The 15,083-nt window shown below is 41.5% G+C and overlaps 1 protein-coding gene across 2 annotated transcripts in view; it reads left to right on the top strand.

Annotated features, from left to right (window-relative positions):
- PDE6B (phosphodiesterase 6B) overlaps positions 1-6,112 on the top strand; it is an 81,898-nt gene extending 75,786 nt beyond the window's left edge. The window contains exon 19 of one of the 2 annotated variants that reach the window (XM_051964855.1): positions 3,295-6,112. In XM_051964855.1, coding sequence (XP_051820815.1) covers positions 3,295-3,421 — 127 coding nt within the window. In that variant the 3' untranslated portion in view covers positions 3,422-6,112. The remainder of the gene's footprint in view (positions 1-3,294) is intronic. The other variant, XM_051964854.1, reaches the window with a different exon arrangement.
- Positions 6,113-15,083: the final 8,971 nt, after the last annotated feature.

The raw sequence follows: 15,083 nt of genomic DNA, 5'->3' as shown, positions 1-15,083 counted from the left end.
TGTGCCACGCAGTGTGCCAAACATTTTACAAATATTATCTCATTTGATCTTCACAGAAAGCCTGTGTAGTAGATGCTGCTATTAACCCCATTTTACATTTTGAGAAACTGAGGCAGGCAGTAAAAGATTTCCCAGGGTCAAATAGTTAATAAGTATCTATAACTAATTTGAATTCAGAGTTTCCTGATTCCAGCCCCAACACTCTATCCATTGCTTCCCAAGTCGCAATTCTAAATTGGAAGGAAGGCTGAAAATATTTCCTTCAACTTTCTGTCCAGGATGTCATACTATCTAAAAAAGATTTTTCAAGTTTCTTCTGGTGAAACTATTCATTCCCACAGACGTCAGCAAAAGTGGGTAGCTGCCACCAGGCTTAATTAGACTCCATAGACTGTCATATTCTAGAAACAAGAACCACAGAAAGACAGAATTCTTCCCATTTGGCTATGCCAGGTTTATCTGCCACCATTTTGCTACTACCTCTCTACTTACTCCTCAGCAGAGTGTTTTCAGTCACAAAGATGAGTCCCTTTGACCAGAAATCAATAGTAGGTTGGGGGAAAGGAATCACTCCCTTGTTAATAGTTGGGGATCCTCCTTATTGTTCTATGAAGCATGAAAAGTGGCTTATTCAATAATCATCAATGGAAGAGCCCCTTCCTGTTATATGGCATCAATGATTCAGTTTCCCCCTTTCCATCTCCTTTCCATCACATTCTTCTCTTAGTGAATGGAACTCAGTTTTAATATCTCTCTGTTTCCTTGAGTTTCTTCCCTCTTAGTTTTTCCTCTTAGATTTTTTTCATCTTCACTAAAATCTCTTTGATCCTTCTGATAAACTGAAGATCAGAGAAAACAGCTTTTATTTAACACAGGTAATAATTGCCTCTGATAGGAAGACAAATATAATGCACACCTTTCTCTTCTTCCAAATCCTACTGAATCTCAAGTGAAATTATTGCAAAGTCAGAAAGAGAAAGTCATAGAGCACTGAGCTGAGGAGGGCTCTGGAGATCCAATTTAGATCAACTCTCCCAGTTCCTTATTTTTCTGGGGAGGAAATTAAAGCCCAGAGAGTGGAAATGGCATGATACACTAGTGTCCAGACTAGAATCATCTGGGCTGGTGCACCGCCCTGTCTGCCTTGTGACTCTCACTAGGTCTTTTCCCAGCTTGCAGTGAAACACTTACTCAATCAGTAAATATGCATTAAACATTTACTAAGCACCAGATACTGTGCCAAGATACAAAGATACAAAAGGAGCAAAAGATAGCCTCTGCCCTTAAGGAGCTTACAATCTATCAGGAACTAATGGGAGAATTGCTTGTATATTATATTAGGTCACTCCAGCAAAAGGCTCCTAATAAAATTGGAAGTCTGGGGGTACCAATTTTATACTGCTTTACCTTTCTCCTTCCTGTGTTCTCTGCCAGGTCTTGTCAGTCTATCCATTTGTGATCAAGATACAGCTAGAGACACTCAGGAAGACCTGAGTTCAAAGCTAGCTTCAGATACTTACTAGTTGGGTGACAATGGGCAAGTCACTTAATCTCTGCCTGTTTCAGATGCCCCCTCTGTAAAATGGGGATAATAATAGCACTTATCTCCCAGAGTTGTTCTAAGGATAACATATTTATAAATACTTTGTAACCCTGGCATGGGTTCTATCAATAAAAAGTTATTTAAAAATAAATAAAAATAAATTTTGAGGAAAAAAAATAAATACTTTGTAAATCTTAAAGCACTAAATAAATGCTAGCTATTTATTAGTAATATTATTATCTAATAGAATGAGTTTGTAGAGATAATTCAGTGAACAATCATCTCATTAAATAGTTAATAGAACAGTCTACAAATACCCATGATCACAATGTCCAAAAAAAAAAAAAAATCCCTTGTTTATCACTCCCTACTTCTTTTTACTGGGATTGTTTACCCACCACTAAGTTCCTGGCAGCCAAAAAACTAAACATCATTTCAAGTTAAATTACCCCAAGTTAAAATGTATTAAATGTTAATAGAACAGTCACAGTAGAATGCAGACAAGTATGTGATCAATCCAGCATGGGCAACAACCTTCTTCCCAATAGCAGCCATCAGTGACAAATATTTCATGTTAAAAAAAAAATTATTTATGTCCTGGTAGAAAGCGCAAAGACCCAGAGCTCTGCTGATTGATTTAGTAACTACCAAGTTATTACAGTTCTGTCCTGGCAGAAGTAACAGTGACTTTCCATAATAAAAAATGATGGGATTGTGGGATGTTGACAATCCAGGAGAACTAAGCTGATTTGTCATTGAATCCTTGACTATTCGTTTATCTTGTCATCAGTTAACATTTCCCGTTCAGCTGCCCCTTAGCCCTACCCTCAGCAATCACCCAGGTCAGGCAAAAAGTACTCACTTAGACTCCCCAACCACCCACAAAACAAAATCACCAGCCTCAGAGATACAAAGGTTAGGAGAAGGAAAGAAATGGGAGTGAGATGTTCATATATTATTCTTTCCTTTGCTGGTTTCAAATCACTTTAAAGTTGTTTCATCCTGCACAGTAAAAAGCCATTACAATCCCATTATAACAAGATAATCTAGATAAAATCAATCATAGAGGCAGTTAGGTGACACTAAAGGGCTGGGCATAGGATCAGGAACACCTGGGTTCAAGTCCATTCTCAAACACCTGCTAGCTGGGTTTTAGCAAGCTATTATGTCTACCTCAGTTTTCTCAAATGTAAAACGGGCCTAATAAAAGCAATCACATTCCAGGGTTGTTATGAGAACAAAATGAGATATTTTAAAGGGCTTTGCAAATCTTAGTGCTATCTAAATGCTAGTTATTATTGTTATTATCTGGAGCTCTTTATAACAGAATTTATACATATATACACGTATATATGTATATTTTAGGGGGGGAGGTGGTTTGAGGCAGCAATTGTTGAATGAAATTTTTAAAACTTGTTGGGGTGGTTTGGGGCAGCAATTGTTAAGTGAAACTTTTTAAACTTGTAAGGGATCCTTGGAAGCCCAGCTATTGGGACAAAAATGAAGTTAAGATCTATTTTTAGAAGGGTTAATTCAAGAAGAGATAATCAGCTTTAAGCTCATCATCCATCCTATGTTTGGCCCTTTATTGACCATAACAAAGTGACCTCTATTCTAAAGAGCTAATAAAGGCCCTGGTTAGTCCAATTCTAATAGTAGAGGGAAAAAAGCAAAAAAGAACAACAAAAAACCTAACCAAAAAAACAAGCAAATCTGATTTAAATGTTTTTTCTTTCTCTCTTTCATAGCAGTTGGCACCGAGATTTGCAACGGAGGTCCGCCTCCACAATCTTCCACCTGCTGCATCCTCTAAACAACCCATTACTGATACCCCAAGCTGGGCATCTGAGTCTTCCTATCTCCCAGGCACTTTGCTGAAGATCCTGCAGAACTGATGTTTCATATTGCAGTCTGCAAAGATAAGCAGGTTTCTGGAAATCCAAAAGAAAAAAGCCCAAAATATTTTTTTAACATTTAAAATGTACTGATTTTACAGCTATTTTTATAAACTACAGAAAAGCCAAGAACTAAAAGTTCAATTTGGCACATTTTAAAAAGGCTTTAAGATTTTTAATAGGAACTACCTCCCCCAAGAATTCTAGGTACTCTGTGTATGTGTAGATTGGCCACACACACACACATACACAGAGAAATGTATTCTGATTTATCTTCTGCTCTACATAAAATTTACATCCAAACCCCTCCAGGTGAAACCGAAACACTGAAATCTAATGTGTGGCTAAAGTTGTGAATTCGTTGAAAAATACACTTGTCCTATCTGATCTATTAACAAAGACCAAAGCAGAAATGGAGCTGAGTGCTACTTTCTGCATGAAAATCTTTTAATCTATGCAGTTTATAAAACTAAAACCTCATTATCATTACCAATTGAAGTGCTGCCTTAATTCTGTCTCAATGACTCCATGATGTCAACTCTTCCAACAGTGATTTGCAGCCCATCCAGGCTTTCTCATCCTATAGGTGTCCCATCCCTATGTTCCCATCAATCCCCTAGAAGACCTTCCTTTAAGTGGGCCTTCTAATATTCCAGATACCAGCACAGCTCAGCTTTCACCGGACAACTACCCATCCTGAATTGTGATTGTACATTTTGACAGCAGACAACTTACCTGAATCAATTCATTTTTTCAATGACACTTTCTACCACTACAGCATCCACAGGTCCTCATAGCTTAGATGTAGTTTTTTGTTGTTGTTGTTTTGTTTTTATTTTTTATTAAGTCTTTTTAATTTTCAAAACATATGAATAGATAATTTTTCAACATTAATCCTTGTAAAATCTTGTGTTCCAATTTCTCCCCTCCATTCCCCCCACCCCCTTCCCTAGATGGCAAATAATCCAATATATGTTAAACATGGTAAAAATATGTTAAATCCAATATATGCATAAATATTTATACAATTATCTTACTGCACAAAAATAAAAAATCAAAAAAAGGAGAAAATAAAATGCAAGTAAACAACAATAAAGAGTGAAGATGCTATGTTGTGATCCACAATCAGTTCCCAGTTCTTTCTCTGGATGTAGATGGCTCTCTTCATCATAAGATCACTGGAACTGGCCTGGATCATTTCATTGTTGAAAAGAGCCATGTCCAACAGAACTGATCATTGTATAATCTTGTTGCTGATCTCCTGGTTCCGCTCATTTCACTCAGCATCAGTTCATGTAAGTCTCTTCTAAATCATCCTGCTGATAGTTTTGTATAGAACAATAATATTCCCTATCATTCATATGCCACAACTTATTCAGCCATTCTCCAACTGATAGGCTAGTTTTAATTTCTTGCCACTACAAAAAGGGCTGCCACATTTTGGCACACGTGGGTCCCTGTCCCTTCTTTATGATCTCTTTGGGATATAAGCCCAGTAGAAATACTGCTGGATCAAAGGGTACACACAGTTTGATAGCCCTTTGGACATAGTTCCAAGCTTAGATGTAATTTTTAAAAACTCGGTCAGAAAGCTGTTCTCCCAACCCATCACAGTGAGTAACACAACAGTGCGAGTTCAGCAAGCACTTTGTTCCTCACTAAGCTGATGGAGAAAGGTAAGGGTGCCCATTTGTGAAAGGGCATTAATTACCTCAAGGATTTAGTTTGTAACAAGTGCCGCAAAGTTTCTTCCTTCTCATGGTGGGTAAACACCACAACCACAGTTAGTTTAACTAGAACTTTAAGGGATTATATAAACGAGTTCACAACCTACTTGTTTAGCATGTTTAACTTTTGGTCTATCTTCCCAAAGAGGTGAGTTGTGAATATTTGTGTAAGAGATCTTGGGACAAACTTGAGAAGCTGCTGGACCATTGTAAAAGGTCCATATAGCTCTGTGACTTTGAGGAACGACTTTTTGATCTGTTTTCTCACCTCTAAAATGGGAGTTTTCCTTGTATTGCTTATCTCACAGGGTTGTTGTGAGACTTCAATAAAAGATCTATGAAATTACTTTGTAACCACAAAGCAGCATCAACGTGAGCAACTACTTCAATAAACATGTACTTTGCAGAGAATGATCAGAGGGGCCCCAGGATGGTGTGGAGGAGAAGGGGCGTCAAGTCAAACTCAATTTGTGAAGGGGAGCAGTCAGTCAGGTCACTGCAGAAGTGCTAGGAACACCACAGAAGGTGGTGATGGGGCAGAGAAGCAGCCAGTGCTACTCAGGGACAATGAGTACCTGGGGAAAAGCACAGCCCATAATGTTCCAACAGAATAGCATCAGAGGTTATCAGAGAAGTGAAAGGATGTGAGGCAGAAGATAGTCCAGAGGACAATGATGTAATTTGGGGAATGGCCATATCCTATCCCAAATAAATCTTAATAACCAAGGCTTACAAGGGAACTTCACAGAAGGGGGACCAAACAGCATTCTCAACATGACCAGGTATCAGAGACTGAATATAAATTGATTCAAAGATTCATGGATAAAAGATACTTAACAGGTTACTATGGGAAGAAAATGGAGAATGGCTGACCTCTGGGGTGACAGCAAGAATAACTACCTTCCTCCTCAACCATCCTTCAACCACATCAACAGCCACACAGGAGCTGGGGAAGGGAGAAGGGAAGGGTCTTATGTCTTAAATTCATCTACAATTGGAGATGGCAGCAAGAAAGATGAACACCGCAATATACATCATAGAAAGCTTTATTACACCACAACTCTCGCAGAAGAAAACACAGCAAATCTTATTTCAATATGGTGTCGCCTCGGGCTAGAATGAGGGAGAAAGAGGATAAGTTATTTTTATAGAAAAACATAACCACATCAATAATGTAATATTAAAAAAAACTTATATATTAGACTGCCTATTCTCCATTTAATTTTAAATCAAATTCAGGAACAGAGCTCATCTATTTTCTATGTCAACTGCTTTCTTTAGGAAGCATTTCCAAAAATTCTGATTTCATTTAGTAAGGATGGTAGAAAATACTACAATTCCTTGACATCCCTGGTCATGCTCTTTTGGTGAAATTCTTTAAGGATTTATTAATTTAATATTATCCTTTGAACTAAATGGGAAAACGAGGATAATTACTGGTAAATCTGAGCAAAAACAGAGGCCAATGAGTCTCCAGGGAACAAAACCCTCACCAAAACCCTAGAAGCAAACTACAGAAACAGTGGCTGATCCTTCAGGAGAAGGGATGGTCCCTTTGGTTCTCTCTTCAGGGGGCCAGCAATCACTATGGCCAATCACCTTGGTCTGTTCCCTCTGAAGGGCAACTTCCTTCCAAAGTCCCAATCCCATCCCCTGCCCTGCAGCTCTAATCTATTCTCCTTTATACAAGGGGAGATAGGGAATTCTCTTCAATTATAAAATCACAATATTTGCTTTAGTACCTTCTTCCAATTGCTGCTGAACTTTCCTCATTTCTTCTTCCTTCTTTTTTCTCTCTGCTTCTATCTTCCGTTCTTTTTCTGCCCGGGGCTTCAGGTAGGCTGTTAAAAAAAAAAAATTCCTTCAGCCACTTTATCAAACAGAATGTTATATTGCTGTCAGAGGACCTGAATCCAAACCCAGGTTCTGCAGCTTGGTTTAACGGTTGGTGCTGAACTCGGGAAGATCTGAATGAATCCTCAATATACTTGCTCTGTGACCCAGTCTTTTATCCTCTCAGACATGAGGTTCCCCATCTGTAAAGTTAAGATAACAATAGCATCTGTCTTCATAGGGTTCTGGAGACACGGACAAAGTAATACCTGTAAAGCTTTTGTAAACCTTAAAGTGCTAAATAAATGTTCGCCATTTTCCTTACTCCTGCTTACTCCCAGTGTGAGCCTAGGCAAGTCACAGCTTCTCAGCCTTCCTTCAAGCAGAACAGAAGACTGAGCTAATTAACTTTTAAGTACTTGTATTCTATCCAAAATGATGTCTCCGTAGCAGTTTTAACCAACCCATAAAGATAATTTTTAGGCTAACTAGAAACACCTGTCTTTCACTCTATTTGAGGGGGAGGGGGGAATCAACACTCATTGGCCATCTTCTTAAAATTTATCAAAAATCCTACAGGGATACAAATATGGAAGAGCAGGAACCCAGTCAGATTTTTCCTGTCTCTCCTCCCCACCCCATTGGCTTATTTCTGGCAGAAGGGCAGCTGATCAGACTAGGAATAAAGTCATTTTTACTGGCAAAAATCAAGGATATCTTTGAAGAATATAAAGGGGGCCACATAGAACTCTGTCAATGACAGCCCCGTTCCCCACCTCCAGAAATGATCACTCACTAGCTCAGAGGCTATTTTCACCAGAGAGGTGGCTCTGATTGATACACCTTTAGATTGGTTCCTCTGTGGCTGCTGTACATTTACACATAAACCAAAGTCATGAACTAATGAAGATAAACCTCACTTGCTTGTCATATTTGTAACAGGTGTTTGTCCCAGAGCTATTTCTCTGCAAACTAGCACCAGGCTTTGAAAGTTCCAAAAAGGTCTTATTTCTTAAAATCTAAACACTTAGAAAACAAGTCTCCCCACTATTATGATCTTATTAGCCTAGCTCATGGGCACAAAAGAATGAAATGCTTTGTAAGACCCCTAGAAGTTCATCCTCCTGAACTTTTGAAAAGTGACAGGAATAGATTGCAGGGGTAGAGGAAGGGGGAAAATAAACAAATGTACACTCATGTATATACGTGTACATATAACTTTCTTATTTCATGTGCATGTGTACACATGTGTAGACATAGAAATAATGGTTCTAGAAGCTGCGGACCCTCAACATCTCCTGCATTGATACCCTCTAACCTTGAGAATAGCCTCTAACCTCATCTTATTCCGAAGAACAACTACTCATCATTTATTTTGCAAGTTTTCTAATCTGTGAATAATTTTAATTATGCAGGAAAAACATCAGGAATCAGAGGACCAGGTCCCAATAGTGACTCTCTTACTTTGGGGGGAGAGAGGAAGAGGGGATGTCACATGTTTGGGGGCCTTTATTTCCCCAGTCTTACAAGAATGAGTTGGACTAGGGTTTACTCAAGTCCTTTCAGACTATATTCTGTAATCACATGATCCTAATTCTGAAAGTGAAAATGGAAACGCCTGTCCAAAATGGTCTATTATGTCTGTGTCTTCCTCACAAATCTTTAAACATAGTGAAAGAGCAATAGTTTAGGATTTGACAAAAACCACTCTCCCACCCTCCATCCCTTTTCCTAGCCAGAGGCTACAAGGATAATGGAGGTCAGGGGCCAAGGCAGCTAAATGAAAAGTCCTTATGGGTTACAGGCGGCTGCAGTCAACCATCTGGAACTTTGTATCCCGACGTGTCTTTTCCTGGTCTGTTGCTCGGAAGTCGGAACAAGTCCGAGAGACTCTCCGAGGCGTCCTCCCGGACAGCTTTAGTTACAGTAACAATCTGCCTCCCCACCTGCGGGAAGCTGGTCAGTTTCCAAAGTACTTTCCAGTCCAGGATTCATAAAGGAAGCGGTGTCAGACCCCAGCGGAATGGGGAGCCACCGCGGGGAAGGGGGAGCCACCGCGGGGAATGGGGAGCCACCGCGGGGAAGGGGGAGCCACCGCGGGGAAGGGGGGGATGTTAAGATCAGGTTGGCCGCTCTCATTGAGAATGGGGTTATAGGACCTGGGTTCGAGTCCGGCCTCGGCCACTGATCTGTGTGACCTTGAGTTCCTTGTCCCTTTTCTTCAGACCCCAAACCCAACTCCCCAGGCCTGCGCTGGGCCGGTCGCTGCTGGCTCCGGGCCAGATTCTAAGTCCTAGATTCGGGTCCCTTCTGGCCAAGGCTCGGGGTGTTAAGCCTCTGTTCTTCAAAGGGGGAGCCCAGGGAATACTGAATGCGGGGTCAGTGACCAGTTATCATGGACGACAAGGGCTTTTTGAGGGGTACACCTAGGATAAGGGACGCTAGCCACAGGGATGGGGGCAAGGATTTGGGGCGCCCTGGGGTCACAATCACTCACCATAGCGGTTCGCTCCGTACACTATGCCCAAGACCAGGGCCGAATACCGTCCCACCTGTGAAACACAAGGACACAGTCAGTGGGAGCCGCGCGCATGGACACGACCCCGTCCGCCGCGCGCGGGGCCCGGACACCCGGGGTCAGGGCAGGGAAGCAAGGGCAGGGTGCAAGTATTCCCAAGCGGGGAGTAAGGCTGACTAGGTCCGACCTTCCCAGCCTCCATCTCCGCCTCCCTACCCTCTCTACCCTCCCTCCTCCCGGAGGCCTGGGGTGAAGCCAAAGTGGAGACTCACCTTGATCAGAGGGGAGACATTCACGGGCGCCACCATTTTTTCCGCTGACCCTAGACCCGGAAGCAGAAAGAACAGTTGCTGGGCAGAAGTGGGAGAGAGCAAGGATGGGAGGGGCGTGGCTGAAGAAATGAGGATGAGGACGCAGCAAGCGTGCGCGCCGGGCAGGGGGCGGGGCCGAATCGGCGTGCACGCCCGAGTTCTGGAGGGCGAGGTTGGAGCAGCGTGCGCGCCGCCGGCAAGAACTTGCCACACGCACGCGCCTCTCCGGGGTGTCTCGGGCTGCTTCGAGGCTGGCCCTAAGGCGGAGCTCCTGCGGGGCGGTACTAGGAACCCTGGAGAACGCGGGCATGTGTCCTTTACGTCCCTGACGTTACTGAATCAAAGCCCTCTCCCCAGAGTCCCGCTCCAGGGCTAGGCTCGCTGGTTTGTACTGGAAGAGTGAGAGAGGTGACGAACCGTCATGTTCCAGATTAAAGGGATGGTCGATGCGCATCTCGAAAAGGAAGCAGTGATCACCTAGAGCCAGCACCGGTCTCATTTCTCTTTGTGAGGGGAGCTGCTGGAGGGCATAGATGCTAGCAAAGCATTTGACAGGCTCAGTCTCCCTCTGTATGTCTCTTCTCTCTCCTCCTCCTCCTCCTCCTCTTCCTTCTCCTCCTCCTTCTTCTCTCTCTCTCTCTCTTTCCCCCTCCCTCTCCCTCTTTCTCTATCTGTATGTCTCTTCTCTCTCCTCCTCCTCTTCTTCTCCTCCTCCTCCTTCTCTTCCTTTTTTTTCTCCTCTCTCTCTCTCTCTCTCTCTCTCTCTCTCTCTCCTCCTCCTCTCTCTCTCTCTCCTCCTCCTCTCTTTATCTCTCTCTCTCTTTCCCTCTCCCTCTCCCTCTTTATCTGTATGTCTCTTCTCTCTTCTCTTCCTCTTCTTCCTCCTCCTCCTTCTCTTCCTTTTTTTTCTCTTCTCTCTCTCTCTCTCTCCTCTCTCTCTCTCTCTCTCTCCCTCCTTCTCCCTCTTTCTCTGTACATCTCTCTCTCTCTTCTCCTCCTCCTTCTCTTCCTTTTTTTTCTCCTCTCTCTCTCTCTCCTCCTCCTTCTCTTCCTTTTTTTTCTCTCTCTCTCTCTCTCTCTCTCTCTCTCTCTCTCTCTCTCTCTCTCTCTCTCTTCTCTCTCTCTCTCTCTGTCTCTCTCTCTCTTTCCCTCTCTCTCTCTCTCTCTCTCTCTCTCTCTCTCTCTCTCTTCCCTCTCCCTCTCCCTCTTTCTCTATCTGTATGTCTCTTCTCTCTTCTCTTCCTCTTCTTCCTCCTCCTCCTTCTCTTCCTTTTTTTTCCTCCTCTCTCTTTCCCTCTCTCCTCCCTCCCTCCCTCTCTTTCTCTGTATGTCCATCTCTCAAAGGAAGAGAAATGAACTACATCAATGGTGTTCAAAATGAAAGTATGATTGGAAAGAATTGACTCCAAAAGACATGAGAAGTCCCATAAGCCACCCTACCTGCCAAGTTGGTCGGGATCCGTGCTTTCCACAGTTGCATCCACTCTTATTCTCTAAAATCCTTCACCCTTCTCTGGGCAAGCCCTCAACCTACACCTTCACTGACAACTATCCCCTTCTCTCTACTGATTCAGGGGCAAAAGGCCCTCATTGAATCTTATCTGGATTTTAGTAATAGCTTCCTAATTGACCTGCCTGTCTAAAGTACCTCCCCTCTCCAATCCATCCTTCACATAGTTGCCCAAGTGATTTTTTCCTAGAGTATATATCTGCCCAGGTCACCATCTAATCTTTCAAAAAATTTCTAATTTTTGTATAAGTTTAATAATATATTGGTGCCTGAATATGATTTATAAATAAATATATATATATGGGGGGATGATCTTAATAACTTTTTACTGATGGGGGTATGCAACTAAAAAAAAAATCTGGCTAGCACTTGTAAGAGGCAACTAGGTGGCACAGTGAATAGAACAATGGCCAAACTCAGCCTCAGATATTCCCTAGTTGTGTGAACCTGTATAAATCATTTAACCCTGTTTGCTTCAATTTTTTATTTGTAAATTGAGATGGAGGAAGAATAGCAAACCCCTCCAGCATCTTTGCCAAGAAAACCCCAAATGGAATCATGAAGAGTTGGACATTTCTAATCAACTAAACAACAATAAAGTATGACAGTAAAATTAGCTGGGTTTGGATAGTGAAATGTTTGAACCCAAAGAGTTCATTATTAACATTCCTTGTAAATATAGAAGAATATGCCCAGTGTAATGCCCCAGGGATGTGTGCTTGACTTTGGCTTTTTTTTATTTGTTTTTACCAGTGACTTGGAGAAAGGAATCATAATTTTTTTCCACATTTTCAGATGATACAAAGATGGGAAGAATAGCTACCATGTTGGATGATCAATATAAGATCTTTTTAGTAGGTCAAATTTAACAAAGATTAATGTGAAGTCATTTTATCAAGTTTATAGTTGTAGAATAAGGGAGGTTTGGCTAGACAATCTCCTTCAAAAAGATAAGTATTTTAGTGAACTCTAAGCTCAGTCTGAGTAACAGTGTGACATAGAAATCAATAAACTAATGCTATTTTAGATTGAATTAAGAAATCATATAGAAAAAAGGAAGTAATTGTCTCACTGTACTCTTCCAGTCAGATCATACTTGTATTATTGTTTTTAGTTTGGGGCATCACATTTTAGAAAGTTCATTGACAAGCTGTAGAATATCCAGAAATGATTGACCAATAGAGTTTTATGAGGAACAATTGAAATGCCTGGGATAATTACCCTGAAAAAGAGAAAACTTGGAGAAAGATTCTGTTAACTGTCTTCCATTATCTGAAAGATTGTCATGTGAAAGAGGAATTGGACTTGATCTGCTTGGCTCTAGAGGACAGAGACAAGGAAAATGGGCAAAACGTAGAGAGAGACAAATTTCAGCTTGTTGTACACAGAAAAACTACCCAATAGAACTATCCACAAGTATAATGAAAAGGCAAATGAAAAGTATAATAAAAAGACAACCTCAGAGGTTGTCATGTTGAGATAATATTTATAAAGCGCTTTGTAAACTTTAAAATGATAAATAAGTGGTACCAATTGTTAAAAGGTATGCAGTTCATTGACTTTTTGGAGTATAGTTCCAAGTTGCTTTCTGTAATAGCTGAACCAGTTCATAATTCTGCTGTGCATTATAGCCTCTGTTTTCCCATAGCCCCTCCGACATTTTTCATTTTCTTGTTTTTGTCATCTTTACCAGTCTGATGTATGTGAGGTAGGATCTCAAAGTTATTTTAATTTGCATTTCTCTAATAGTGATTTGGAAATGTTTTCCCCCATTTGGCTATAAGTGACATGGATTTTTTCATTTGAGGATTGCCTGTTTATATCCTTTAACTCCCAGAAGGACTGTTCTAATCTTCCTTTTATAACCTCAGTATCCAAATTCTACCTTTGATAATAAGCTTGCTTTCTGCTTAACTGAGAAACATCCCCTGTGAATTCTTCCTTATCTTTTCCACACTTTAAAATCTGTCTTTATCCATCCTTTCCTCCTTTGCTTCAGGTTCAAAGGATGTGGTAGTACTTCCACTCCCCTTTTTTGAGATTAAGTTGCCCTATCTCACCAGGGCTAAAAGTCTGATCACTTGTGGCCCAGTCTCACAATTGATTGGCAAAAAAGCTTTTAACCTGTTCCATTTTTCTGACTTATTCCAGGTTGACCCTCATTAGACAACCTGGTATCCCTGAACTCTCAGAGAATCATCAATAACTTAGAATTTCAAAACTCAAATCAATCTACCAACCTCTGCCTTTCCAGCACTAGGGATGACAAGGGTCAACCACATTGCCTGGCCTTCCCTTCCTTCTTATCAAGTCTGAACCCTCCACTCAGGCCCATGATCTCATCTCTTCCTGCTTACTTAGGGACCTCTGTTCATTCCTCTCTTGCCTTTTCAAATTTAGGAGTTGAACAAATGACACAGAGTGTGACAGAATCCAATGTGAAACTAAAAGCGGCTGTATTTCATGTAAATATATAGATATTCCCCAACCAAACTTTAAATAAAGCAGGCTGGTCAGCAGCTCCGGTATTAGAATAAGCATCTAGGGAAAGGGACAGGCTTTGGATGTAAGAAAAGCCAGACTCCAAATCCCACAGGACACAGAGGAATGGCAGGTGGAGACATATTCCTTTCTCCTGCCTGTTTCATCTGTTCTGATATTCCCGACATGGCCAGACATGACCACAATATTCCCAAGGCACTTTTACTAAAGATAAAAGAGAGCCTGATGGGAGGAGGGAAGGTGGGGTGGGGTACAGACACTGTCACTTAACTCTATACTCTCCTCTCTCCCCAGCTTAGGAGAAGTGTTTGGAAGCTATCTATTGGTTCCCTTCCTCCACGCTCAGTCAGCAACCCTCCTGCCTGTATTCTGATCATCCCTCTGGACCCGGCCTCTCATCCTAGGTACTATCTTTAGAGCTTGTTCCTCAGATTCGCCATGAACCTGTCAGAGATATCTCCCCCAGAACTGTCATCTCTGACCCTCCAAGGCAACTTAAAGGAGACAGTTGTGTCTCTGGTGAGTCACAGTTGCTGGGGAAGGGTAGCAAGGTCTTTTGGATTCCTTTCATAGTTGCAGGGAACAAGGTAGCAGACAGAGAGAAAAGGAAAGCACAGAGACCCAAAAGCTTACATGAACTTCTTACGAAGTGAATGTCCCCAAATCAGTGGGATCACAGAGGTCACTCTGTGACCAAATTCCACTGGGGGTCGGGAGAGGGAGGAGACACAAGACCAGCACAATGGCTAGATGGAAAAAGACATCCTAATCTGCCTCTTTCTTCTAACTTTAAACCAGGATTTGTTTTTTAATGTTTTAATTAATAGTATTTTTCCAATTACATGTAATAGCAACTTTCAACATTCATCTTTGTAAGATTTTTGAGCTCCAAATTTTTTCTCCCTTCTTCCTTTTCCTCCCACTCCCCAAGAAAGCAAGCAATCTGATACAATAAACCAAGATTTCTTAATGGGATTTTTTAAATGTTTCAATAACTATTTTACTAAAACTGGTTTCCTTTGTAACCCTAAATCCATTGAATATATTTAAAAGGATTGTTCTCAAAAGGGGTCCTGGGCTACAGCAGACTGCCAAAGAGATTCATGTCATAAAAAGACCAGGAACCAATTTTTTGGCCCCTAACTATTAGACTCCCCATGATTTACATTTTTTGTTGCTCTTCCAAGTTTTGGGGGTGGGAGGAGAAAGGGATAGGAGAGATAACACATCTCAATACGCAGAGA

The sequence above is a fragment of the Antechinus flavipes genome, chromosome 6 (assembly GCF_016432865.1).
Source record: "Antechinus flavipes isolate AdamAnt ecotype Samford, QLD, Australia chromosome 6, AdamAnt_v2, whole genome shotgun sequence".
NCBI lineage: Eukaryota > Metazoa > Chordata > Mammalia > Dasyuromorphia > Dasyuridae > Antechinus > Antechinus flavipes.
The sequence above is the reverse complement of the archived record's forward strand: the minus strand, read 5'-3'. Positions and strand labels throughout refer to the sequence as shown.